Raw genomic sequence first — 27,146 nt, forward strand, 5'->3', positions numbered from 1 at the left:
GGGCTTTTAATTTGACTGTAAGCTGGTTACTCAGATCCGCATGGCAAAAGAAGCTCTATGAGCGAGCTTCTTAAAGTGAAACAGAGTCATACGGCTTACCTTTTATGATACGTCGTTTCAGTGTGAAAACTCATCTTAAGCTGCAAAAAGGATCGGCACCCAGTCTCCGTCTAGCTGAGGTATTTAGCCAATGAATATTTTGCCTTTTGCGAGCGCTGAATTCGCGGCCTCTTTATTAAATCGACCGACAATTATTAACAGCCTACCAACTGTTTATTTAATCGTAATAGTTTATTCCTGGAAGGACATTAAAAATTGTAGCGACTTCGCCTTCTTTAGTTGTCCTGATCAGAGTTCTTACAAGATTTGTAAGTGATTTCTGTCTGGATCCGTGTCCGACGAACGGGTTCTCCTAAATCGAAGCAGGTTTATAACCTCACGGAACTCTCCTCTTCCAATAGATTCCGCTTCGGTGTTTATTGTCGTTGAGGTTGTTGACTTGCTGATTACAGCGAGACCTCCGTGAGTGTGTAGTTTTTTGTTCCGTTGTGTCACAGTTACCGGTGAGAATGACAACTTTGTTTGACAACAACAAGAAAATAATGTGACTTAGCTTAATTCTTTTCAACTTGTGAAACGATAGTTAGTTCGAATACTCTTAGCAAATAGTGTCTGTTTTTGGCCTCGTTGCGCCAACAATCCTTTAAAGAAACGTACAGGTTACTTGGCAACGCAGTTTGTTTACCGGCAATTGTCAACCAGGTGCCTTTCTCATTTTGTTGCGACCTAGTGACATGAAGAATGATTTGTTGCTTGGGATATAGGGTCAGTACCAATAGCTTGTAGCCAGTTCTGTTAAAGCCCATTAGTCTACTTTAAAGGGAAGTGTTAAGGAAGCGCGTACGATGACTCAACGTCATTGTCCCAGAAGGGCGAAAACGTAAAAGACCGACGCAGAGAAAAAGGGAAACGTAGGAAAAGTCATTGGGGACCGTGTTACCGGATCACTTAGCTGGCTGCCATCACGTTCATCACATGTAATATCCAAACAGACGCATTTATAGAGCTAATAACAAAGAAAACCCTTTGAACAATAGGAGCGCCCCTGCCGTTACTGTTGACAACTGGAATACACAGGGTACTCAGTCTCTGAAAAAGACTCCTGACAATTGGACAGAAAGTTTATTATTAATGTGCTTTTTCACAGCTACTAAGTTGTCTAGGGATTTTTCTTCCAACTAGCTAGGGATTCTTGCATCAGCTTGGATCTCACACTCACACACATTTACAAATACATATTCTCAACATTAAGAATGGCGCAGCGAGGCGAGACAACGCGCATTCTGGTGATTTGCCAACATCGCCATAACAACCGAGCTCGCTCGCTCTGTTTGTACCTATAAGATACGCAAATATTTCATACGCCGCACGAGAGTCGGAAACAGTTTGATACTTGCCAATGAATGATACGCAGGCAAGTAAATAGTTGGAAAAGAAACAGTTGCCGTCGCACTTGCAGTTGAAGTATTAGGGCTGTGAACTTCATATGTACCTCTTGTTATCGTTGTTGATGAAGATTGTAACAGCGATTCGGGATAAAAGATTGAAACGTTTGAATTGTTACTATTATGTGATAGTGATGATATTTAACATTTACTATTTTGTATATTAATATCAAGCCTATAAGGTTAAAACTCGAGACGAAAAAAACACGAACAACTGACAATGATGTAAGAATAACTGAGGATGATGATTGTTATCTAATGCTACTGTGGCTTGCCGTAAGATGTATAACTTATGAAATGGATAAAGGCATTAAATGAAGGTCTAACTTTTTTTTGTGAACAAATTTAGTTATCAGGAATATCCTTTACGTCATATTTCGAAATGTGTCGATAAGGGCCAAACTATCGATTTTTGGCTCTCTAAATGACCGCAGTATTATGCTGCACTTATTAAGATACTATATTAAAATTGCACTGCACCTTTGTCGTATACCAGACGTAGGCCACGGAAATATCTTTGCCATCCACCAACATTTACCTTATGTATGGCCTGACATAGTTCAGTGTAATATCAATTTGAGAGTGACGTTTGTTTCCGCATAGGCTCAAGTTCACGAATGATTTTCCTTCTACTGCCTATATATGCTTAGTTCCAACAGGAGGCGCTAAAGCCCATTCCGTCTCCGATACCTTTGCTTTCGTACTGCACTATCTGAACGTAGTGTTTTATATTTCTAACTAATAATTGCTCATAAGTATCTTTTAATAATTTTTTTTAGTGAAGTTGCAGCCAACAGCTTTGCAAGCTCACATAAAGACCAGGTGGAATACTTACCTGTTATATTTGGTCGAAAGTTAGAAAATTTCTATTTCAGCTATTCTTTTTTGATTATTATTCACTTATTTGCAGTAACTTTAGTTATATAAACGTCAAACAAATGTTTTTAATGTCATAGACATTTTTATTACTACTATTGGCGTAGCCAGGTTATGTGACATATGAAAAGAAGTTCAATCTCATAGAGGTCGTTCACTAAAAAAAAACTTGAAAAAGTGAAACAAAACAACTTGTGAAAATTAATTGCTCGCATTAATAAGTTGGGTTAAGTGGAAACCACTAAACCGTGTCGATATCTCAAAGGCAATGGTAGTCTTAAGATTATGAAAATCTACTAGTATAGAGAACCACGTATGATCTAATATATCTAGCAGCGTGTGCCATTTCCAGGTCCAACTATCATCTCTAGCGGCTAGAACGCGTCTATCGGAGAAGGTGTAGCATTTTATTTTCGAAGTACTACATGAAATTTCAGGTATAGAAGCCGGTACTGATGGTCAAGCGCTTTGAAAATCAACTTCACTTTACTAAGTTCTGATGATTACTATTTCTTTATCTATATTACCATATTGATAGCACTGCTTGTGGATGTTAGCAACGTTTAGCGGCTTTTCGTCTCTTCTGTGCGCGTCCATATTTCGCCCATCCGATATATTCAGTCTTGGTCTGGCTAGAAATAACTCGCGCAGAATCCTGAAGCACTCATACGTGATGTATTCATTTCGATGCAATTGTCGAAAGCGGAAAATCGCCTCTTTTGCGCTAAGTGTTCGATGCCAGCTTTGGTATCGAGTCATCTGGGCTATAGAAACATTATATAACCTGTAATGTATAAACAATATAGTTAGTATAATACCTGATAACAGTTTAACATGCAGTTATTGAAATATGGGTGAGCAGTGAAGTTCCCGGGGTCAACAAACGTCCCCTTGACGTGTTCAAGACAGGCTTGAAGTTCTTTCTTAATAAAAATCTTTTAACTAACATAATTGCATAATGAGGATATCTATGGAATGCACAAAACCATAAGCCCTACCATGTTCGCATACCCACAATTTTGTTTCTTCGAAATGTGTTTTATCCAGCTTTTGTTACTGTTCGCGACGTAGATGAACGAAAGACTGCGCGCTCTAAACGCATATATCCGCCATATTTACTAGCTATCACCGATAAATAGACCCCAAGCTACAGTTGTGTTCGGTGAGAAACGCATATATACAGCCTAACTTTGCTAACTCCATGCCGCCAATCTTCCATGATACATCAACAGGATTAATCGAATAATCATATTTAAGTTACTTTGCCAAAATAAATCCAGAAATGACCGCAGGACTCGTGGAAGTGAGGTTATCTTGAAGTTAGTCGATTCTGATCACGTTTTTTTGTTTGAAGTATGCATATTTTATGATAAATATTTTCACGTATGAAAATTGATTTAACGTTATTTTCGTTAACGTTTCGAAAACTTAAGATCACAAGCAGAACGTGGTAAACGGTACTGCTTGGGATAAGTGACCACATTTAGTCCGGATATCAACACATGCTAAAGGTCACTCATGGGAATTCAATCAGCCCTTACTTTGAACTTGATGAGTATGTATATAATTCTTATCAACTTTATTATTGCTACGATTAGTTAGTAAAACTTTAAAACTCTGAGTCGTTCTCGAGCTCAGAGCAATTTTAAAATCTAGATAGGGCTTAGCAGCTTATCAGCTCCCATTTTTTATTCAACATGGTTATGTAAGTGTTCCGGCTTTGATTCATCTGATGCAATACTACGCCAGGCCATTTCAGGTCACTTCTGTAAGAGTCTGTAAGACATGTCTGAGCTTTCTGTGTGCTCTCCATCAGTTTAAACGAGACAAAGAATGTACAAAGGACGAAAAGCAAATCGCTTCCACCAGAAACCGACGCAGTAGTTACGTTAGGGGCCGATGATTCCTCGAATATATAACTCGCAAAAAACCTCGTAAGTGTGCGCGTACAAACGGAAAAAATAATACGCCGGATAATTTCTGAAGGCCGGAGAAGTAATCCATGGTCGAAGGTTATTTCGAAACATAACAAAATTATACACTAATTGGCGGACGACATTGGTGAATAGCGAAATACAGGCCTTATTGGCTGTGCCGTGTACATTGTGCCACCATGCGTGTATTTTGCACATGGACCCTACACTTGGAAAGACATGTGCTGTTCAAAGTAAGTAAAAAAAACAAACTTCAGAGCCATGATGACTTCTCGCTACGGTTAGATCTTCTGTGAATAAGAAACAAACATCTCTACATTGAATGTAATGAGTTTTACTGTATAATTAGGTAATCCGGAGAAGCCGGAATTGCTTTGTATGCGGAACACAATTGTATGCATAAGTGGTTTCTTGATGACGTCGTACAGACGCCTTTAAAGCACATTTGCTGCGCAATATATTTTCAAATCAGTCTTCTCTCAGCCAGAGGTCTAGCCGTCCAAGACACCGCGACGGCGGTGATCTCAGATGTCTTCACGAAATAATATTGTCCTATTATTATTTATTATTAAAAAAGACATCTCAGGGACTAATGGCGAAAGAGGCAATGCGGGTGGGCAACTGAACACTAGCAATTATACATATGCTATCGATTAAAGACGACATAGTAGATAAAGCCAACTTAGTAACTTAAGCCATAACTAAGATGTCTTAATCAAGCGAAACTACTGCTCAGAGGCATCTGGTATATCAATGTATCGCAAATATTTTTATATATAGTTGTCCGAGTCTATTAGACGCCACGAATCCTCTAACGATGAGCCATCGATAGCTTGTCTAATTATACTACACAAAACTCATATTATATACATCATATACAATTAAAACACCTCATTTATTTTAAGCAGATGCCTGTTATTACATTTGCTGAATACGAGCGGTAAATGCCCGGAAGAAACAGCTGAGAGAAAAATCCAACATCTAGTTATATGTTGTATATTGGGCTGTCGAAAGTAAAATCAGAATTCTATAAGTACAAAATCGGTCGTTAGTGCTTTCGAGGAAGCGTGCCCTCTTCTCGAAACAATATTTATATCAAAGCTAAAATATAACTATAGCTCCTAACTATTCCAAAAAGCCTTTGAACCCCGCCAATAATCAGCGTTTCAAAACATCTAAGATGAACATGCAGGGGCTTCTTCTTATCTATCGCCAATAATTTCGAAGAAGAATTATATTGAATCCGTTTGCGGATTGGACGTTGAAGTTCATTACGGTGGAACAATGTGTCATGTACCGTACCATTTAATTAGTAACTTGTACGAGATTTCACGACGGAAGAATGCCTCTGGCACACAGCGCAGGCCATATAAGTAACCAAGGTCACGTCCTTTATTAAATTATAAGTTATATTCCTTTTCGATATTTTTGGCACAGTTCCTGAAGACACCCACGATTGGTCTGTCCGTTTATTTAATAAGATGCTTCTACTTACCTTTCTTTTGTCTTCGTACGTAGGCCTGTGAATGATATGACTATAGCATCACACAGCCCTTGAGTAAACCTGAATATCAGTGCTGAGAGGCCTGTATAAGCAGACAGTCTTGCGACATGTATAACCCAGACGACTAACAACGCTGCGGTTACAACATCATTTTGTGAACAGATAATTCAAAATATATATAGAATTCTATGATAACTCTTATAGCCACGAATATGTCAGCCGGATATATATGATATGTTTACGTGACCTGTTCTTCTTGTGTTTGGCGAGTTCGTTCTTACGACCTAGAAGGGCAAGTACGATATCTCGATCTTAGGCAAGCTCATAAAAGGACGAAAAAATGAAAACTTCACTGCTCCCTAAAAGAGCATATTTTCACACCTATCGAATCCATGAAACTGTGTATTTGATAAGTGCATATTTCCCTAAACGGACCCGCTCATAGCTACACTTGGGGTAGTAGTTCATATTTCCAAAATGCTCGTTCGTGGCTAGCACTTCGCGGTGAAGTTACCCAATTTCCATTTTTATTACTATTTTCTTTTTTGATATTATAAACATTATTATTTTATTAAAATATTTCTGTCATCAGGAAATGAGGAATTTACTATCTTTCTACCACTCATATAGTAGTATATAACACTCGTGTCTTTAGATGTTTGTCGTAGAACCTGTTACAGGTAGTTGGTTATTGTCTACATCAGACCAAACCTAACATAGGACAGCTATCCTATTCTTTATGATCCACGCCTTATCCAACGGCGACCAGTTTACTACATTAAGCTAGCAAGGCCGCAATTGGCAAAATACATAAGCTCCTTCGAACCTCGTTTTATCGCTAGCTATCGGGCTATAATAGGCTCGGGTCTATCTAGATTTTGCGTGCTAATTATACAATATTTTGAAGGGACCTCTAGAATTCACTCGTCGATTTTTTCATTAATCACTACTAATAGACCTTCGCAAGGACCAACACCTGGCTGGCAATGGAACAATTTAGTTCGCTGTAGATGTTCGAAATCTGGTCGAGCGGTGTTATTTAAGGAGCAATATTCAGACTTGTAATTTTTTGATAGTGTAAGACAGCCTTCTTGGCCTGACGAGAGTTCTGCGTCTCCTGTTTGAACCCGCTTTTCCATGCGAAGGATGAGATCCGTGCGTGATTTACGACAGATACCCATTGTACCAGAACGTGTGCTGGGGCGATACTCACTCGCTTTACGTTGGCATCTCTAGAGCCAGCAAAACGGAGATCCAGATCTCCAAAAGAAAATTCGTGTATTGCTATTGAACAAGGTTTCCCGGCTCGGAAACAGCGGCCAGATTTAGATTTTACCTAAAAATAACAACGACTATTGCCATTACAAGAGGGTGTGCACATACGTAGAGCACCAGGATATAGGGATGCAAATGTTACTTTCATATTGCCAGTCCTAAGGCTGCCTTGTCTAGTCGACTAAAGTAATACATACCAAGTAGTCAAACCACTGCTCTCACTTCTCAATGGTTCGCAAGGTTTCTACACTGATACAAATTCGACTGAAGCTGGCTATATGCATTAATTCGAATATGCGAATGTTCTCATGGCGTGATCTGGAAAGATTTATGCCTATGACACTGACCGTCCTGCTGTTAAGGCTACTTGTAGAAGGATGCCGCTATTCCATATTGTGCATCGCCATTGTGACCTTCGACGTACGTATAGGACGTTTTAGTATGGGTCTGGGTCAACAATTATTGCCCATATACCTGTCGGCCTTTAAGGTGCTCTTTCCCGGGCCTATTTGACGTTATAAAATCTAGCTACCTATTTTGCTTTTCAATAAGGGAGCGCTTTTGAGCGTACGCAGAGACGTACGCTTTCCTTTAAGTAAGACATAACATCATTGTCGTCTCTGCGAAAATGATGCTCCCAAGCAATACTACTCGTCATATTTTTTCGAACTCTCAATAACCTTGCGAAGCATCCTAGTAGTCTTTACACGCTTGCAGACCCATTTAGTTACTTCCAATTCCAGGATGCATAAATAAAAGTGGTGAGGAAAAAGCAAAAATTGGAAAAGAATAGTAGGACGTTGACTAGCAGTAGAAAAAATGGTCGCTCCCAAACATATATTTGTTGCAAAGGTTTATGAAAGGAATATATTGCTGCCAGCAATCAGTTCATTTATCTGTTCTTGTTCCTGCTGTTTACGATTCGCATTTATTATTATTATTATTACTGTAATTATCATTATTAGTATTAATAAAATGGGTACTATTCTAGTAGTGAATAGTCCATACTTCGTATTACAAGTGTAAACCTACTCGGTTCGATTATTGGAGTTGTTCGAACCCTACAAAGCAATAAAGCCAGCAAACACCGCGATGTGAGGCCTATCGGAATGCCTGTTTTCGGAAAGGTTTGCAGTTGGGAATCATTGTCAGCGTTATCAGCATCATCTAAGGATTCGCCGAAATCGTCCTACGAATTCCGATAACGAAGCCAGAATGTTACCTAAAGCCCTCAGCGTGAGCAAACTCATCCTGTGCGTGCGCGTGTATGTTCGAAGATCACCCTGTAGTCCTTTCTGGTTAGAGGCCTGGGTATCTATCCACTGGCCTGCAAGCTAGCAAGCCAGTGAGAAAGCGTGAGCATACCTTCTAGAAAGTCCGCGGCAGATCCTGCCTAGCGACAACCCTGTTCCTAGTAGCGGACACAGCGACCCTCAATTCGGGGACAACAAACCTCTTCCCCATTGCGCCCATTCTCTTTCTCTCGCTGAATCTGTCGGCGTTTTGGCTCCTTTAGACGCGCAATTTCTACTAAGTTTCTGCCGCTCTCGCGCTGTCTATTGATAACTCCTTTATTGTCCGTTGCTTTCTGTAGAGTTCATCTCGAGAAACGCCGTCGATTTCCGTCAGTGCTGTGTTCGTTATTTTTTACGTGTACCAGCAAATGCATTTACCGCAGATCGTAGCAAGTGGCCGTGTAGCTTAGCGACTGGCTACGTGCCTGCCTGCCTGCCTGTCTGTCTGTCTGTCTGTCTCTTTCGTTTTCATTGGGCCTTTTTTACGCTCTGTCTAAAGCCTCGGACCATTGCGATTCGATTGCATACTGCTTGCCAACAACAGCGTCAATGACGTACTGTACGGTGTTACTTTTATATATAGACTATAACTGGAGAGGCTGGTCGCGTTTCAATAACACATTATCATGTGAACGACAAATAGCTTTGCAAGCGGTTTGAGACGAATAGTGTCCATAGATGGACGAGCCGCGTGTCTATTGTTAGGAGAATTTTTCTCTCCTTTCTGCTGTCATATAGCGTGTTTAACATATGAAATTTGTTTGTACAGTCATCATGCAGGTGAAGGCACAAGTCGAACAACTTTGGGCATCGACCGTCTTCAAGATAACCGTCAAAGCGGGAATCCTGTTCTTCCAGAACTATATAGTATATATATATATATATATATATATAAGAGTGAAGGATGTCTATCCAGTGATGAAAGCAATCTCAGACGGTGATTAGTACTCGAAACTGGTTCGTTATCGCCATGTCTGCGTTATCCAAGTTGCTAGTACCGTTCTGTCTGGGTTGGCCATATCAGATGTTAAGTTCTTTTTGCCGCAAGTTTCATTTAAGTTATTCCGGCCTTATGAACTAATTAATTTCTGCGTATGCTGAAACCACCTGACCGCCGATTCACCGAAGCAACAGTACAAATTATCTATTCTAAAATTACATTGTTATATGTCCTCCAAAAGGTCATGTTAATTGAGAATGGCTGAGGATTATATTTTGTTTCTCGAACGAAGACGGGAAGGGCCTATTTGTGACAAAAGTACAAGATGGCACGACGGGCAACAGATGCAAAAGATTCGGTCTATTATTATTAAGTGTCGTAATGGGCTTCGAATTTAATTGCCAATAAAAGCAGTATTAACAGTAAACATGCGAGTCGACCCTTCTTGGACACATGTCGGTTATACATGTAGTCTTTGGTAGGTGAGACTTTCGAAAACATGGAACGAATTTTCTATCGTTTTCTTCCTGTTCGTTATTCTCATTTTGCTAGTCATTCTTTGTCCTTAAAGTATCCGCGCCTGTGTCTCGAACATATGTCACACGATTTCATCCATGGTGTTGTCTGTTGCAGCTGTCCTTGTCGCTCTCGCCCGAGGCCCAGCGACAGCAGTTGGTTTGTTGGCGACTTTCAGCTGGCGTTTTCTAACAAAGGTAGCCAGCTGGTCCCCATGTTTTCGATTTCACTGTTCTTCATTCTTCGGAAAAGTCGCAGTATCTACTACAAAAACTAAGAGTTAACAACGAATTTATTAACTGCAGCAAGGAGGGCAGCTGCATATGCATATGGATATGGGGCGAATAAGCAGACTAACCCAGAAACTGCTGCCGCTACTGTTGGCCAGCCGTTCGTCCAACCGTTTACTCGCGTCGTTCCTTCTCCGTTGTGCGTCACTGTCCATCGTCGCCTGGCCGTCTGCCTCCAGTTCGCGCTTGGCGGCTTTCTTCTGGCGTGTGCCAATATGTGGACGCGTTTTGCGTCGATGGCGCGCGTTTACTACGTCTGGCCTGGCATCGTCGTGTAAGTGGAAAGGGTGATAATAGGGTTTTCCCGGTCGTCGTTTTCTACTGCTCTCCACCATACAGCCATACATAGAGCGTATTAGCATCGGTAACGGCTGGCTATTTGCTTTTCTGTACGTGTGCAGGTAGCACCACGACGCAGCTCGCAACATCAGCAACAATTCAGCTAACAATAAGGCCATAAAAAGCGTATTGATGCTGTGTTGGCCACGCTGCTGCTGCTGCTGCTGAGGTAACACAACAACTCCAGCGGCTAGCATCTCTATGGCTCCGTTACCGTCAGCTTCAAGTTCTTTTTCTGTACAGCAAAAGCGGAGCGCTGCGGTTACGCGATGGTGGCCATTGAAGTCGGCGGCGGTAGAGAGTAAACGATTCTAGTGTTATGGTGAGGGTGTGTTGTTGTCTGCGCGTACGGGTAGCTTTTGGGTCGACTCGTCGTGGGCCGTTGGCCGCTGTCTCCGTGATAGCGCTGCTGCAACCGCCACCACTGCCACCAGCCGCCGTGTTCGTGTTAGTGGCGTTGTATGCCAATGCTGCTGCTGCGCGAGCGCAGTGTCTCCCTTTCCCTCAGCCTCCTGTGTGTGCCCTGCTGAGGATCAGCTGTGCGCTGTGGTTGGTACGAAACAGCAGAGCGACGAAGGATTGCTGACCGTTTGCTTCTTGGCTGCCTGATCTCGACAACTTTGTGGCTAGCTATTCAGAAGAGACTAACCACCTTTACCGCAAGTATTAAAGTGAATTCTACAGAAGAGAACGACGGCAACAGCAGCAACGACGATAAAAAACAAGCGACAACAACAGCAACTACGGGAATATTTAACTGATGCGACGAGTATCGAGTCTGGCCGAAAACGACACTTGAAAGTGGTCGCATATCTATTTTTTGTCGTACAGCCGTCGATGTTGTCAGCCTCTGTGCAACATCGAACACCTGAATCTAATAACGACAATAAATAGGAACAACGATTTATCAGGGAGAGAAAAAGGGACAAGGGACGACAAACTACTGCTAACTACTAGCTGTTAGTGGAGGGTTAGACTGTTGTCGTCTCATTTACCTATCTTGTCACAGAAAGACGGAGCTTTTCGTGTTGTAGGCGTGGGTAGTGATCGATTAAGTGCTTCTAATACTGCTGTTATTCATGCAACAACCACTGAGCGCAATGGCTTTCGAGTGGCACTAAAGTGAACTGGAGTACTATTGCTATACGTTGACGCTTGTGTACAATGGGAAAATTAGTTAGCGTATGATAGCTACCCTGAAACCAGTCGATTTGAATTGTTTTCGCCGGCGCCAGCAGCTGCCGTCGTAGCTGGTGTCATTCATCGTTGCTGCTATGTACCTAGCGTAACAACGAGTTGGGTGAAACAGGCATCCCCCATAATATCCTGGCAAGTTATTATATAATATCTTTGTGATATTCGCTTCTACAGGACAGACCGCTGTAGCGAAAACCGAATTTGGAAATAGCAGCAACAGCAGCAGCAGCAGCAGCAGCAGCAGCACAAAACAACGTAGTAGTCTGTCGTCGTCGTCGTCAGATGGACGCCAGGCAACTACAAGTGGGGTATTCAACGGTAGCCGTATATGCGCACATCGAGAGTGTATCTTCATTGACCCCGAGTGCTGTTTCCATTATCGACAGATTCGAGGACTTCCATGATTATTACAAAAGCAAATATTTCCTCCGCTGAAACAATAACAACTATTGACAACACTTACGGATCAACTCCGCTTTCAGGAGGACAGTCTCACTAGCTGCTACGATTCTACGCGGGAGCGTCGTCACCCAGGTAGGCTCTGTCATGTAGCGTTTAAAGGGAGAGGCACTGAATACTACCACAGTTATTTCTTGTAAAGGGTCTTCCGTCTTTGTGCCCCTGGGCTCCCATACGACGTCTATTATATTTTATATTCTTGTCTGTGCAGTCGATCTCGGATCAATTATCAGAATCACCTTCACCATTGATTGTGACCGCGGCCAGAATCTACTGCGAAGATTATAAAAGTAGTAGCAGGAGTAGTTAGTAGTAGTAGCTAGTAGCAGTAGTAGTAGTAGCAGCAGCAGCAGCCGCCTTCTGCGCAGCGGGATCAACGGGACCGAACCCCCAAGGATCCCAGCAGCGGCTGGTGATTTCTAAACGCTGGTGACGGAAGCAGCTAGTTGGCGGTAAGCAAACTGAGAGAGAAAAAGGCCAGGACCTAAGCCTTAATGGAGGCTACTGCTGGCTCGTCTCAGGCCATCTCTAACATAGTCTGTCCGTTCCGCTACTGTTCGTCTGTCCCGCTATGTGGCTTTGTAGACTGCTGCAATAACAGGAGGAGCACGTACATAGGGGCGAGCATCAGTGTAGATACGGAGTAATACAGGGTATAAATACGTATATCTATTCAGATATATACAGAAAACGAACGAAATTGTACTGTGCAAAATACAATCGGCCTTAGTATGTGTAAATCAGTATTGTGACTTGCTGAAGGGCTCATAAGAGCCGTGTCCGTCCCAACAAATATCAACAGTACTCTCAAATATTATCTACAAACAATAGACAGCCGTACACTGAAGTAACTGTCTAAAAAATGTGACGACGACATTGTTATTACAGTAGTAATAGTAGTAAGAAATGCGGTACTTGTCCGATGGCGGGATGAGTTTTATACGTTTGTAGTAAAGTATTTTCCCGCAAATTCAGACAGATAGGTAAAGAACGAAGCTAATTTTTCATTTCGGTGAGTGATCGAACAGGTCACACCCACTAACACTATGGATTATCGATTTCATAATAATCATAGTTAAATTACAGTCAGACCACACGGAGCTGAACGACACGGCACAAATGAGTCCGGAGTTGCAAAGTTCTCATCGTAGGTCGCGCTGTCGCAGGAATAACGGTGGAGCGACCGATCGCAGCTTCAGACGCCAAACACAGCTGCTCGGAATTGCGTCGGTACCCGTCGCATGCCACGATGCCTTGCCTATTGCTGTTGCAATGTTAGCTGCGGCGGTGGTTTCGTCGGTCGTTGAACCTGGGCTTGTTGACGAGCAGAATCCCAGCAATTGCCGGTAGTTAACTGCCGTTCTGGCGACGTCGGCTGTTCCGTAACGTATGGGCTGCTGCCGCGTAATGAACTGCTGCTGGTGGCAATAGCAACAGTTCGCGTTGTTCCTGTCGCTCTTGCGGAGGTGGCTGCTGACGTCGACGTTTGCAACGGCGGCGTCGACGAAGCCGGCCAGCGACTGGGAAATGAAGGCGATGAGCTGCGTACGGCGAGTGACCTGATGCTGATCTGTGTACACCGGGGGGAAGAGGGAGGGAGGAAGACAACCCGCGCTAGATGTATGGCGGGTACAAGAGGGTGCTGAGACTGGATCATAACTAAGGGAGAAAATTGTGGCTTTTTTTCCTGGCTTCTGATGTGTTTATTTTTCACCTGTACTCTTCTCGTTCGTATTCTATTGCCTTGCTGCTATTGTGGCGTCATGGTATGATCGTCCGACGCCCATAACGCGCCGGGGCTTTTCTCCTAATTCCGTGACAACAGCGTACATACAGACAATAGAGTTCTTCGGTGTCGGTAATGTTGTAACTTGCAAGATTAGGACAGACCCAGTTACCAACGTTGCCATCATCCGTGGTGTTAGGACTGTTGCAAGTCCTGCGGTTTGGGAGTTTCACTTGCTCGCATTAGACTTGGGTGACTTCGTTCTTCTCTACAGGGCCAGAAGGTAACAGGCAATGTACCTGGGAAAACTGGTGCGCACCATTGCCGTTAGAGTCATGAGCACATATATTTTTGTCGCTCTGGTAGCAGAGAACATTTTTGTTGTTCCCAGGAACTTGTAATGATGGTAGTTAATGGTTTCTGCTGGTTGTGTACATGCCGCGTATGCTCTTGAGTGATCTTTTTCCCGCGGCCGCTGTTATTAGCCATATTTAAGATAGGCTACCACGTCTAAGGCAATGCATGTGATTACTGAAACTGGAAATGACGTATGAGCAGTTTTTATCTAGCAGTCCGCACTCAGAACAAAGCACCACACCTTAATTATTGTGAAGTCGATTTTACCGAATTCTGGCTGTCGTCGAGCTGTCGTTAGAATTGTTCCTTATTGCCATGGATGACATATTCGGGGTAAAAAAATCGCCTGCTAAAGCTATAACTGTTGACTTCTCAGAAAAATCAAATGGCCGAGCCCGCGAGGGCAGTTCTCACTATGATGACAAGATGCCGGAGATGTCTGATGTCAATGAATTCCATTGCCTGTTATAATCGTAATGCAGAGCTGCAATTACTAGGGTGCCTGAATCGATATGTAGACCTGTTGGTCCTATGATAGCTGTTATTGTTGCGCTAGGTCTTGTTATGGATGTTCTCTACGAACAATTTTAGGGTGGCTACAGCGCACGTACTTGGCCTTAATGGCAACTATAAAAATATTTCGTATTGACTTCAAGTATATATGTATACATTTCAGCGTAGTTCTTTGTCCTCTGCCATTCCTAGACTAGCGAATTGTTTCATTTGACCTTAACAAATTTATATACACTGGCAACAAGAAAGACGGCACGCTTTAGACACACGTGTGTGTATCTGGCACGACAGCCATGACTGGTTCACGTTTTTTACTAAGCATCTACAAACAGTTACGATGATAGTTAATGCGTATGTTTCTATAACGTGTATCCGACGACGAGTTCATTTAGCCACAGGCGGCCTGTCTGTGTGTATTTGTGACAGATGAACACCCGTAAACGGATTTAGCTGTGTTATCAAAATAACGAGTAAAATGACTATACAAACTTAAGTCTGTTGTTATTGATATTGTCCGTTTTTACTGTTCAGCCATATTGGTTAGTGCTCCCGCTTTGTATTTAATTGTGGTGCCGCACGCTTCCTAATGATCGCTGGTGTTGTGCGCCCCATGTGCGGAGCAGGGAGTAGTGGACGTTGTTGTCTGGAACGGCTATTTCTATTGGCGCTTCTGCGGTTATCGTTACCAATCGGAATTAAACCGCTCGTATTTACTGTAATATACTCCTGATTCTGCTTATCTTTAGGAATAATTTCGAATAGGCGGGTCCTGGTTACCGGCGGCAGCGTCGGTGATACTTTCGTGCTCCTTATTGTTTTCCTTCGTATCGTTATTATCATGTCTACTACGAATGCTTCTACTTTCAAATTCATTCATCGGCATCACTACATAATATTGTAAGCTTTACTTGTTATGGTATTCAGTCAGTGTCTGTGACCTAGTCTCGTCGGTCCCATTGCTGGGTCCATCGCCCAACTGCGACCCAGCTCGACAAACGTTCTCCTACTCGATTCATTACACAGTAAGTACTACCCTGGTATGAGAACTTCCGCTGTTTCTTGTCTACGAGTTCACTTTCTCGAATCTCCCATTTCTACTCGTAGCTTCGGTTGATTACATGAGCCTGTGGAGGTCTGGTGGGTTGAGTTTGACTAAATAATTGTGCTTAGTCTATCGGTGTGTACGTGTCTGCGAACACGTTATATGGACGGGGTTTGGAAGGTAGAAATGCGCGGCTTGCTCTCTTGTGGCGGCCACGAACCTTATAGCACCTGGAACCGATACCTGCAGACACGCAGAATGGCCACAAGATGGAACGCGGGGGGGGGGGGGGGTCAAAGGAAATATATGATCATTGCTGGTATATATGTAACTACGTGTATATGTAATTAGGAAGCAATTTTCAACGGGGGATGTATCTATGCGCTTGAATTTTCATCGTTGATTGCGAGTCATACAACTTATCATGTGGATGTGCTACTGTTATCAGGTAATCGTAAACAGGTGCAATGCTTAGGCTTACCAGCTTACATAATTAAAACGCAAACATGGTTTAGTTTTGATCATATATCTGGTTTGCACGACTTGTATTAATATATATATATATATATATATTCACGTATCTACACAGCTAACCTAAGTCAGTCGTGTCAGTTGTGTCTGGTCTCAGTCCTTCGCCAACGGAATACTCGCGTCTCTACCCCGGTGACGATTTCATATTTACGGGCGAACCTGTCTCATACTTTGGTTAACCTTAAACTAAACTAGGACAACGAGGATGGCCTTTGCATTATTGAAAATAGCATGAGTTAAATAACTACCAGCAGAGAACGAAAGCTAAAATAAGCATGAAAGAACGACAAAAACGCCGAAAAATACGGCGCTCAAACCTTGAAAGTATGTTACCAAACGAGTTATGCAGCCGGTAGACCTGCTAGTAAATACGTTATAAAGGTCGGGAATGCTTGCGCAATGCAATACTGCCTCCATCTACGTGATCACTTTCCGTACGAAATACAGACGGTAGGTGCTGGGAGACTACAAAGCTTCATTTGTGGATGGCTGCAAGTTTTGCGCAAGATTAAGAATTGCAAGGGCTTGGACAAGCGATGGCTAGTAGCTGCTAAGTTCTGATCAGGAGGCAGGGATAGCTATAGTCGATCAACACGGATGACTCAACATTCGGATAGGTTAGATTTATCGTCGGTCACTGAAGGAGTTTGTGAGAAAGATCCGCATCTATAGATGACTATCAAAGCTACAATAGACGCCTAACGTGATAGTTAGTTTCTGTTCACAGAAAAAAAAAATAAACAATGGATGCTCCCGCCGAAAAATCTGCGATGTTTGAATAGCAGAAGCGCCATCAATCGAGTGCAATGCTTCCGCTTGCGCAGATGTTGCTGGCACATTAGAATACCGACGATTTGCCAATAGTGGCAGCAGCAAGATGTAATGGAATGAATGCACAGTTCGAAATAGAACAACAGCATGGACGAACGAACGAATGAGGCGTTGGCTGCACGGCAATCGAGGCCATCAAAGTACATTAATGCGGTTGTAGTAATCAATCACACAACGCTCTTCCACAAAGGTCCAGATATCCGAGTTCACACTAAGGCCTGGGTGAGCCTTTTCGATCGCCGCTTTTTTAGCGACAGTAGGACGAAGAATAAACTTTCCTGACACCATCTCGGCAGCAGGTGAACTATACCGCAAGCAAGCCCTTCAGTAACGCCTCGACTTGACTACGCTTGTCATTTTTTGTTGCCTTGTCTTTCTTGGTTAACAGTCTCACAATCGAATGTAACTCGGAAGGGGAAAAGTGAGTGTAACGACATCTTTGCTGTTGTTGTTGTTGTTGTTGTCGAATATGTCGTAATCTCTTATTTCTATGGGCGCGTTTGTCAAATTTGATCTATTCCGCACAATTGGATCACGCGCAGAGTCCGACAAACACACGGTGGAACGACAGGATCATGAGTTTGATGGGTGGTTACGTGATGAGTGAACAGGTAGGCCAAATTAGGTCCATGGTACAGGTATCTTTAGCAGCTTGAATTTTGGGTAAAACCATACCAGGCACGCACCGAGACACCAGCATATGCTTGCTAATTTAGAGCTCAGCCAGCGTTCGGGCATATGGAATAACTTCAACAAAGATAAACAATTGGAGGGCACTAGTGACTTTGGACTATAGCTTAAATAGATTTTGGCGTCGCTTATTATTATTAACCTTAGTGATGCGGTTAGATTTCACTAAGTGAATTGAAAAAGCCTGAAACAAGGTAATCATGGACAATGATCGTTTAAGAAGGTTGTCTGCTCTGTGAAGATTTCTGTCTGTTTCCACTTTAAATAACTGTCAGCTTGCAGGAAAACGTATGTGCGTATTTATTATAAAAGCTGCACATAAAAATTCAGATCTTCCAACAGTCATAAATAGATAGACATATGCGTGCACAACTGTATTTGCAGTATTTTTTTTATATAGTTGTTTCTCATGAGAGCATTTTTTTTTGAGAGAGTTGTGATAAGTTCACTAACTTACCATATCTATATGTATTCCATAGTAAATGCACTCTATTCGATTACTCCAAACACGTATGATTTGATGCACCGACCCCATCGTAGCATATCGGACGCGCAGACATCAGTATGCTGTGTTGTCGACACAGCCGACATTCGTTACTGCTTGACGTTGTTCTTGCTTTTTTTCTTTTTTGACATGATTCCATCTCAAAGCAATCCACCACCATTTCTACGGCCTGTCACCCACCGTCCGCAGTGGACTGCCCTCGAATAAGCCCCTTGCCTTACTGTCGAGGCAATACCGTAGTAAACACCAACAGCTTAGCAGTGTAACGCGTATTAAACCGTAGCGCCAGAACCACTGCGTTCTCGAGGCAGCCTTTGGGATATTCGCTCAGATAACGGCCATCGCCGTTACGATCGTCATCATTGTAGAATACGACGCCCTGTAACAAATGGCTGCAACTGATGGTGGCCGGGTATCGCCGCGGTCCTCGCGCGGCTGTTGATGACACTACCGCCTGTTTAGTCGCTTACGTGGTTGACTAGATAGTTGTGGTCTAGCTATCCAGGCATCGCTCTCACTCTTGAAGATTTTGCACGTCGATAGTTAAAGGCCGTTGACACCGAGTAGAAGGGAGTCGCGCGTCCTGAGAACTGCGTCTTCTGCCATGGCCACAAGAGTAGGCGCGACAACGGCTGCAGCTGATCCTGCCTTAACTTCTTTCTGCTGGCGGTGACTAGATGTTGACGCGGTTGAATGATTGGCGCCGAGTCGACGTTCAAGCCACCAAAATCAGCGTCGCGCTGACATATCTATGTACGTACGTAGATATTCGCTTTACAACCGCTATCATAACTATTGCTGTCTAAATAACATTGCCTGATCTGGAAATATTGCCTCCGGTATTTTAATGCTTGACCGGGACTACTTTTATCAGACGACCTTTTCTATCGCAGGCAAGCGCGCCGGCCCAGCCATTTACCGAAAAAATACGCAAGCCAGCGGCCTATTCTATCGATTTCAGTTACAATGACCGCGCTTCGGCTCCAGCCAATCGCTTGACTTGCCACTGGTCGCGTGTATAGAATATAGCAAATAACGACCGGTGAATGCTGCGAAGAGAAGGCTTTAGATATGAGTGATAGCAAAGATCGAATACATGGTTTAGTCATATGGGAAGTCCCCCCCAATGGAGGTGAAAAAAAATTGATATACGAAAATGGAATAGTGCCAAAAAGGTCGATGCAATGAAAAATGTACCCGAATTGATCCTCTGCTGCCTTAAATGGGATATCCGGAAATTTTTCATACCGCGCACACCCTTCGAGTCAATGAGGACCCCCTTTTATTCTTGCCATCGTAGGAGAGTTCTGTTGAACTGACGTGTCTAGGCTGCAACGGACATATTTAGCCGATTGTAGGTACAAAAAAATTTTACATTCTCACCCGTGCTTCTATAATACGCCCAGAGTCCAAAAGTACGTACGCATCAAGCAAGTTACAAGCACAGCGTGGATCGTAAGATCTATCAGAGGGAATGTTCCATCTCCAATGGAACGTCGACAGATCAAGTTCAAATGTCACTTGCGTTTGAGTTGTTACGGTCCCAGCTGCGACTAGCAAACAACACGGCACCCATACTCTTTCGCTTGTTACACAGTGGTGTTGCTCTATGGCATTCACCAACGCAGTTCTCCATGCCAACAAAACATCCACCCCACTCAAATTTATATCTCTAAGACTTTCGCTGATTAGTATAATTTTAGTTTAACTGTCATACCTAAAGTTAGCTACTCTAATGACCTGGATACCTATAAACACAAGAAAAAAAAATACCTAACCTTCCTCCATGGCAAACCTGTACTAGACAATGTACTTTATGGCAGATATTCCACCGATCAGAGAGCTTTAACTGTGGCGTATTATGGTGATAATAGCAACAAGCTGCTGCGTACAAACGACATTTAGCTTGCCTGTACTATATAGAATTTAAGCCGGCGGCAGGCGAAAACACCTATCCACCCGTCAGCCTGTCTGGCCGGTTGCGCTCTAGCGCGTTTAAGCTGCGCGGGCCCGACTGTTTTCTCGCGCGGCCGCTGATCTAGCTACTTCTGGCATATAGAAAACAGACTGGTGTTACACCCTCTCTAGAAAACGCGGCCAGATGCGCACTCAGACACTCAAATGTCCGATGTGTTTATGTGCGTTACTTTGAAAAAAGTTCATATTGATACTGCGGTTGTTGATACGATTGCAAGACATGCAGAAGTGCGCTGACGGCTGCTCTGTGGCTCTAAGAATGCGGTGGGAATAACCACTCCGAGACTACTACGCTTTACGGCAGGCTTGCCTTGACCTGAGTCGCAGTATAGGCGTTACGCTTCTTAAAGCTTATAATACCTACGTATAACTTAGCGTAAAGTATATATATGGTGCTAAACCATAGGCAGATACTTACTGATAACAACATAATTGTTATACTCACCTGTTTGTCTCTGCCCACCATTTTCGTTTTTCCTGTATGTTACACAGTTACTCGAATCGAACATATTGAATATTCATCCGTCCTGTTGTTATTGTTGTTGTTTTTAGTACCAATGGTAGCTAGTAGATGTTACGCTTTCTAATGCTGTTGCCGTCGTAAACTAGTTACAATGTGCATGACTCAGACAATGAGTCAAAACGGTGGTAATGATCACTGTTGAACATGTTGATTATAGGGTTGTATAGCGAAACAGAGCTGTATCATCAGACTTCGGCGCGGTCTGAGAGCACCGGTTACCAATCCTGGCGTAACCGATGCCATGGGGCTGTGCGCAAGCATACTAACGACAACACCCGCCTGAGAGAAGAGTCTACAGAAAAAGCGGAGTTTGATCTGCTTGAAGGAAAGTGAATTTCACATAGCCAAATAGACCGATTCAGGATATCCAAAAGTGTTTGCTCATTGCATCTAGCCCACGGTTATTGCGGCTGGACTTTGGGTCAACAGTCGCAAGTACAGTTTTCTAACGAGGATGGTTCTCTCAGTTTCGAAAACCAAGGATTATTCAATAATGATAGTTGGAAAGTGTGGTTTACAAATCGGCGTGAGCGTTTCAAGTCTCCGTTTGTATTCCAGTATACTATGGGTACATGCCATAGATTTTTTTTGCGTAGCGATTGCTAACCTAAATCGTATGCTCTAGTAATAGATACCGTCAGGTATCCGCAATTTGTCGTGGCAGTGTTTTCCTGTATGACGGTCGTGACATAAGCTACCCTAGGGTGCGATTAGCTTAGCGGACATTTCCGGTATTAGATTTCCAAGTCCACAGTATCTTTTTGTCCTTGATGGCGGTATGGTCTTCCCTAACACTTCCGTAAGTGGTCGGTCATTCCTGTTATATTCTAGTCCTACATGCTTTATTGTCCTTGGCAATGTTCCACTTGAAGCAACGGTGTACTTGTGTACCGGGTAAAGCGTCGACGAAACTGGTCGGGTATGCAGCGGCCTGCATCCGTCAACAATAGACTTCTTGCATCGCCGATGTAGATCTGCCTGTCGTTGTAGACAATCTTCGTTCTACTTTTAGCCACATATACATGTCGAAGCCCTGAAAATGTCGCAACCCATGTGAGGAGAAAATTTTGCTCTAGTCTAAATGATGCTGGCAGAACACTAAACACCAAATGTATTTTCAAAATCTAGCCTAAAACAAACGCCCTTCATTGTTAATTACAGTTGTTACATTTATTATAATCATTGGATGCGGACGTGTGAATGTTTATACGTATTAACAAAAAAATGGCGAATTAGTTTGCGGTGTGTGTTCATTGTTTGAACATATTAAAAACCTGCACGATCTGTTGTGATCGATCGTAGTAAACTACGCTATTGGATAGAGAATGTTTCTAGTTTCTCAAGCCAATGCTTGCTAAATAGACCGTATTTAGAAGCTACGGAAAGATAATCAAATCAAACATAGGATACTTTAACGCGAGAATCTATTTAGCTCATTTCCGTTACTTGCCGCATGCGAGATGTTTCAAGTAAGTAAAAGTTACTTCGGCTAAGTTATCTTCCGTAAATGTAAGGTTAATACGATTAAAGCTCAATGATTTCTTAGTGTAATATATCTGATGTAAATATTTTCTCCCGTCTGACCCGAATGCAGTGAGTCGATTGATGCATACCAGGTTCTGCCATGTCTAGTTACGAAATGCAATGGACTATTATTTCGAATTTTACTTATTTTGAATTTAACTTAGTTATATTTCATGGGACAGAGTAGGTCTCACTCCGCTGTGCCAGAATCCAAGTTCTTAATCGGAACAACGTATCTCTGTCTGAAGGAGTCGACTGGAAAATGTTATGCTCACGACGTTTAATCAGGAGGGGATTATCAGACCGAAAGGATACAGACGCAATTTCAACCTAAGTTAACACGTCGTGTTCTAAATTCGATTTGTATATACATCGGGAGTTACCCGTTAGCGTATGACATAACAGGTCTGAGCGCAAACTGCTGTTAGGCGTATTAACAACTATACTCTCGTGATACATTTATTGTAACGATCTCACTCAAATGATTGATATATAATGTATTATTTTACTATATTGCACTATATGATTGTTGAGGCATACGTAGAACATGTTAGAACTTAAAACGAAAGTTGATCTATAAAGTTCCAAGTTTGCGCTTTGCGGCAAAATACGCATCAATTTATACTTGTGGATAGATTGATACATGGCAGTATCGATCTGTGGTAGTATTATCAGCTTGTGGTTGCTTGTCTAATGGCCATAATCCATGCGCGTTCTGCTTACTTGAGACTGATCTCCGCTGTGCTTTTGCAATCTTTTGCTTTCCACGGTTTCTAATTGTTTACGGTTTATAGCTACTATTTGTTATCGCTAGACCAAGTGATTTATTCTACGACGAAAACACCTCATTCGGGCACACAAGTGTACACAGCAACGTAATAAGCACATATATACATTACGAATGTGCTGATATATATATCTAGTTCGGCTACCTCTGTGTTCGATAACAATACAGGCAGACGCTGCAACGCCGACCATCTCAGTTTCGTTAGAGGCGCTGAATTGTTCGAGGCATACAGATGACAACCCCCATTGCTGTTAGGATAATGGTACGGCGCAGAATAACGGGGTCAGGGAGGCAGAACGAACACGATAAAAAGAGCAGTTGCAAAAGGAACTCTGTTGAAGGTAATTTTAATCAAACATTTATACAATAAAAGATCGACACGTGAAGCTGTACAAACGTGGTCACGCTTCGATCCCTTATGAATACTAGCATATCATAAACTCCCATTAACATGCTCGCATATTCACTGATTGAGGTGCATCAAAGGTAATAGCAAACGTGGGCCTTGCTCTGGTGTGACACTGGTCGCTATCAGGAGTGTTATTAAGTCTGAAACCATGAGTAAGCTATTCAAAAGACTCTGTTAGAACTTTTAAGAAATTGTGAAAAATTTTTTAGCAGGTGGCGGGTTGATTGACTTTGGAGTGTTCAGTCTTATTTCATTGCTAGCTGAGCAGTTCATTGATCTCACTCCCACACCTTCTTGCAGCAATTTATTTAAGAATCAGGCTAGTTTAGAGAGAGTCAGTATTTCTATAGAAAACCGACAACAAATCAGTAATAATGTCTTTCTCGTAATCCGGTGTCTTCAATTAATCCAGTTTATCTTTTAGTATGTTGCACGATCGATACGCAAAGGTAATGATGGTTACGGTAGTATGGCGTCACAAGAAGCGCCCAAATCATAAAATACGTCCTCAACCTAACGATAGCTATCACTATATTCGAAGTATGTGCCACCTTCAATGACGTAGCAGACAACGGCCATTAGACTTCGGACGAATTGACAAAAAGCGCGTTCCATTCTGCGCGTTTTTCCAGCCGTTGTCATCTTTTTATACACACTAACAGCTCAAGGGACATCCATTCACGCGCACGTATACGAAAATCGAAAAATCCCACAGGTCGACATAACACTTTTATCAAAAATCTGGAAAGCTGCACGTATACACAACGTATTTATGGTGCACGGAAGTATCGCAACTATATCGTCGAAAATTGTTACAAGGGACAGACCGATACATGCATAAGGACACTCTTATTGAGAGAGTGAAACTCTCTCAATGTTGTGTTCCGATATTTGGCTGTGCATTTTTCATTCTGCCTGCCGATTTTTTCGAGTAAATTTGATATTGCAGGACCAGGCTGAAAAAGAGCTAGTAGATAAATTCAGGTCTTAGCAAAAAAAATGCGAAGGAACATTAAGTGGAAAATCAACTATGCTAGTTCTTTGATGAAGCAATACTCTTTTTCAGATGGCTGACTACTTCAGTGTTCCTAAACATGCCTGCAAACCTAATCATAGGTGCGCCCAAATGACAAAGGGAATGCACCTAGTAATGGGTTAGAAGATCCATCCGTGTTTGAAACAGTTATTGATGATACGGTAATCTGCCAGACATGTGATAGCTAGCTTTATCAGATACTGGGAACGCTATCTTGATTCAGTGCGGGCACTATTTTATTATGCTATCGCTGCATGTTACTATCTACAATTGAAAAATATTCTCAACTCGTTACTACTGGTAAAAAGGCCTAGTATACATTGAACATTGGTAACCGCTGCATCAGCAGAACGATCCCTTCGTCAGCGAAACCGGGAAAGCTAAAATGCCCTGTGAAGAGGATCATTGTTGTACTAACACTGTACATAACATTCACGTCATTTTCGTGATACCGTATTTTATTACATGGGTATTCGTCTCCAGATGATTTTAAGGTTGTTCTTTTTTAATCAAATTCAGGAGATCAAGTATATCTGTATCCTCCTAGGTGCAGTTTAGATAAGGCGCGAAATTTCGAAAATTGCGTGGTGGCAACATACTTACGATTGTCTGTTTTTGATTGTGCCGTTTACCGCGCTAAACAGACTCACTATCGCAGCAACTGTACGTTTATGAAAACGTTCGTTATAGATACGGATATGAGAATCGCGCTACATGTCGTCGAGGTTCAGTCTGGCGCCACGGTTTACTCAGCATAGATACTTCCATTGTACTAATCATGCCAGCAATAAGAAATACCGGCTAATGGTATCATATATGCGGATGATAGGCAATATGGTGAATATTGCCATTTCGGTATTAACCTTGATCTCTGCTAAAGGTCGTTCCTCTAGCAACTGCTGGTTGATTTTCTTTCCTCGTGATTTTTGCAGCAGCTTTGTATCACGTCCGTGAGAGGCAGTAGGGCAAGTATCCTTGTAAATGCTAAATCGTTTTTAAAGGCCGTCGCCATTCTCACAGAATATAGGACCATAAAATGATGGAAGTATGAACGTACGCTGTGTTACGCTCCTGCTCTGTGAAATATCGTTAGTTTACAACAGAGATTGACCATATTGGTACTCTTGATTCTTTGCTGAAACCGCCAGTGCAGTTATAAAGCTCCATCGCGCTAATGAACGTTAACGGACTAAGGTAAATATGGTCTAGATCTAGCTATTCGAATATTCGACTGAGGTCTTTACGCATCGTATTTTGACTAGCGACAACGGTTTTATGGTCATGTACCTGGATAACGACTTTTTTACGCACTGAAATTTCTGCCAAGGCATTTCCTTGTGAAGGAGGATAAGCAGCCAGCACTTTTTGTTGCCCTGTAACCTCAAACGAACTGGGTACAAGGTTGTTATAAACCACTGGGCTAGAGATCCTCGATGGATTCCGATGTCCTATGGGCTGCTAGCTGAACCCAGTCCATTTCATATCAAGAGTTCAATAATAAAGAAGACTCCCTAAGCCTGCATTGATAACACGAAAAGGATACAAAACGTCTGATTTGTTCCTCAGGCCCTTCTTCTGAGAACCATATGAGCCTGGAAGATTTCGCAGTATGAGAAAATAGATGTTCTCGAAAATCAGCTAGTCGCCGCTCCGAAGTGAATGACTAGCTCGCCAAACGGAGCTTAGGGCAAGCGGGAATTGATCCTACTCTGCGAAGAACAAATGATTGCTTTTGTGCCCTTCCTCTAAGACAGCATTTACAATAATGGTTGTAATAAATAGATTTTACCATCACTTTGCTTACCTCGCCTTCGAAGTTTGACTAAGCGACGCTGTAAGGTCGTCTACGTTAACATTGACATTCGTAATTAAACTGTCTCTCATTTGCCGTTTTAGGCTTTTACCAAAAGTGCTGTTTTACTATTACCACGGTTGATTCTGCAATATAATCTAATTGAGAGTACGATATATTGTGGCGTAAGAAACCGATACAGCCTAGCAGTCATTCGGAAGTAGCATATACTGACTGATTTGTCTCTCTCAAGTCTCTTTATTCCAAGTAGCTAAGCTGGGTATTGGTGCTGCAATAATATTCAAACTTTCGCAGGCATGTCCGCTCCCCACAATAGCGGATTTGCAATCTCCTTAAAACGGATGGTCATGTTAAGCCTCAGCTTCAGAAATGACGCAGTTATATTGGGTGTTTTTTTTTTTGCAAATAGTAAATATCGTAGATAGAACGCTAATCCAATGACTCTTCTTCGTTGCGATAATGCTCATTGATCTTAATTGTGTGAGACCTTTTTCTTTAATAATTAAGATACGCATCATATGAGGTAGTTTGGTTAGAATGACGTCGACTCGAAAAAAGCTTTTTCAGATCGACAGCTATATCAGTAGCCTTCGATTTGCTTAAGCATCAACTGCATTTCTTGAAATCATTGATATAGTTGATTTTGAAGCTCCAATAGCTTATCCAGCATGATATATAACATAGAACTAACAAAAAAGCACCTGTAATTGATATACAGTAACAGCAGGAACAATGTATTTAAAATAGCTCAG

The 27,146-nt window shown here is 42.4% G+C and overlaps 2 protein-coding genes across 11 annotated transcripts in view; one reads left to right on the top strand and one right to left on the bottom strand.

The window, feature by feature from the left end:
* Nucleotides 1-2,444: 2,444 nt before the first annotated feature.
* LOC111252419 (uncharacterized) lies at nucleotides 2,445-25,513 on the bottom strand. Of its 7 annotated transcripts, none has more exons than XR_015329692.1 (4): nucleotides 19,523-20,681; nucleotides 18,278-19,374; nucleotides 5,811-16,011; nucleotides 2,445-3,165 (listed from the first exon to the last, which is right to left on the bottom strand). XR_015329692.1 is itself a non-coding variant. In XM_086992130.1 (2 exons), exons 1-2 carry the CDS (start codon nucleotides 10,669-10,671, stop codon nucleotides 3,157-3,159), a joined length of 477 nt encoding a protein of 158 aa, XP_086848256.1. In that variant the 3' UTR covers nucleotides 2,445-3,156. The 7 variants fall into 7 exon arrangements, 1 of the variants encoding a protein (XP_086848256.1); XR_015329693.1 differs by having other exon boundaries at nucleotides 5,811-14,675; nucleotides 15,760-16,011; nucleotides 18,278-20,681; XR_015329696.1 differs by lacking the exons at nucleotides 5,811-16,011; nucleotides 18,278-19,374; nucleotides 19,523-20,681 and adding exons at nucleotides 20,748-21,858; nucleotides 25,185-25,513.
* Ypel (Yippee-like) overlaps nucleotides 12,064-27,146 on the top strand; it is a 35,195-nt gene continuing 20,112 nt past the window's right edge. For 3 of the 4 annotated variants that reach the window (XM_022810283.2, XM_086992131.1, XM_086992134.1), the window contains exon 1: nucleotides 12,064-12,205. The gene's annotated coding sequence lies outside the window, so the exon portion shown is untranslated. The remainder of the gene's footprint in view (nucleotides 12,206-27,146) is intronic. The other variant, XM_086992132.1, reaches the window with a different exon arrangement.

Source organism: Varroa destructor, unplaced genomic scaffold (genome assembly GCF_002443255.2).
Source record: "Varroa destructor unplaced genomic scaffold, Vdes_3.0 BEIS01000006.1, whole genome shotgun sequence".
NCBI classification, from domain to species: domain Eukaryota; kingdom Metazoa; phylum Arthropoda; class Arachnida; order Mesostigmata; family Varroidae; genus Varroa; species Varroa destructor.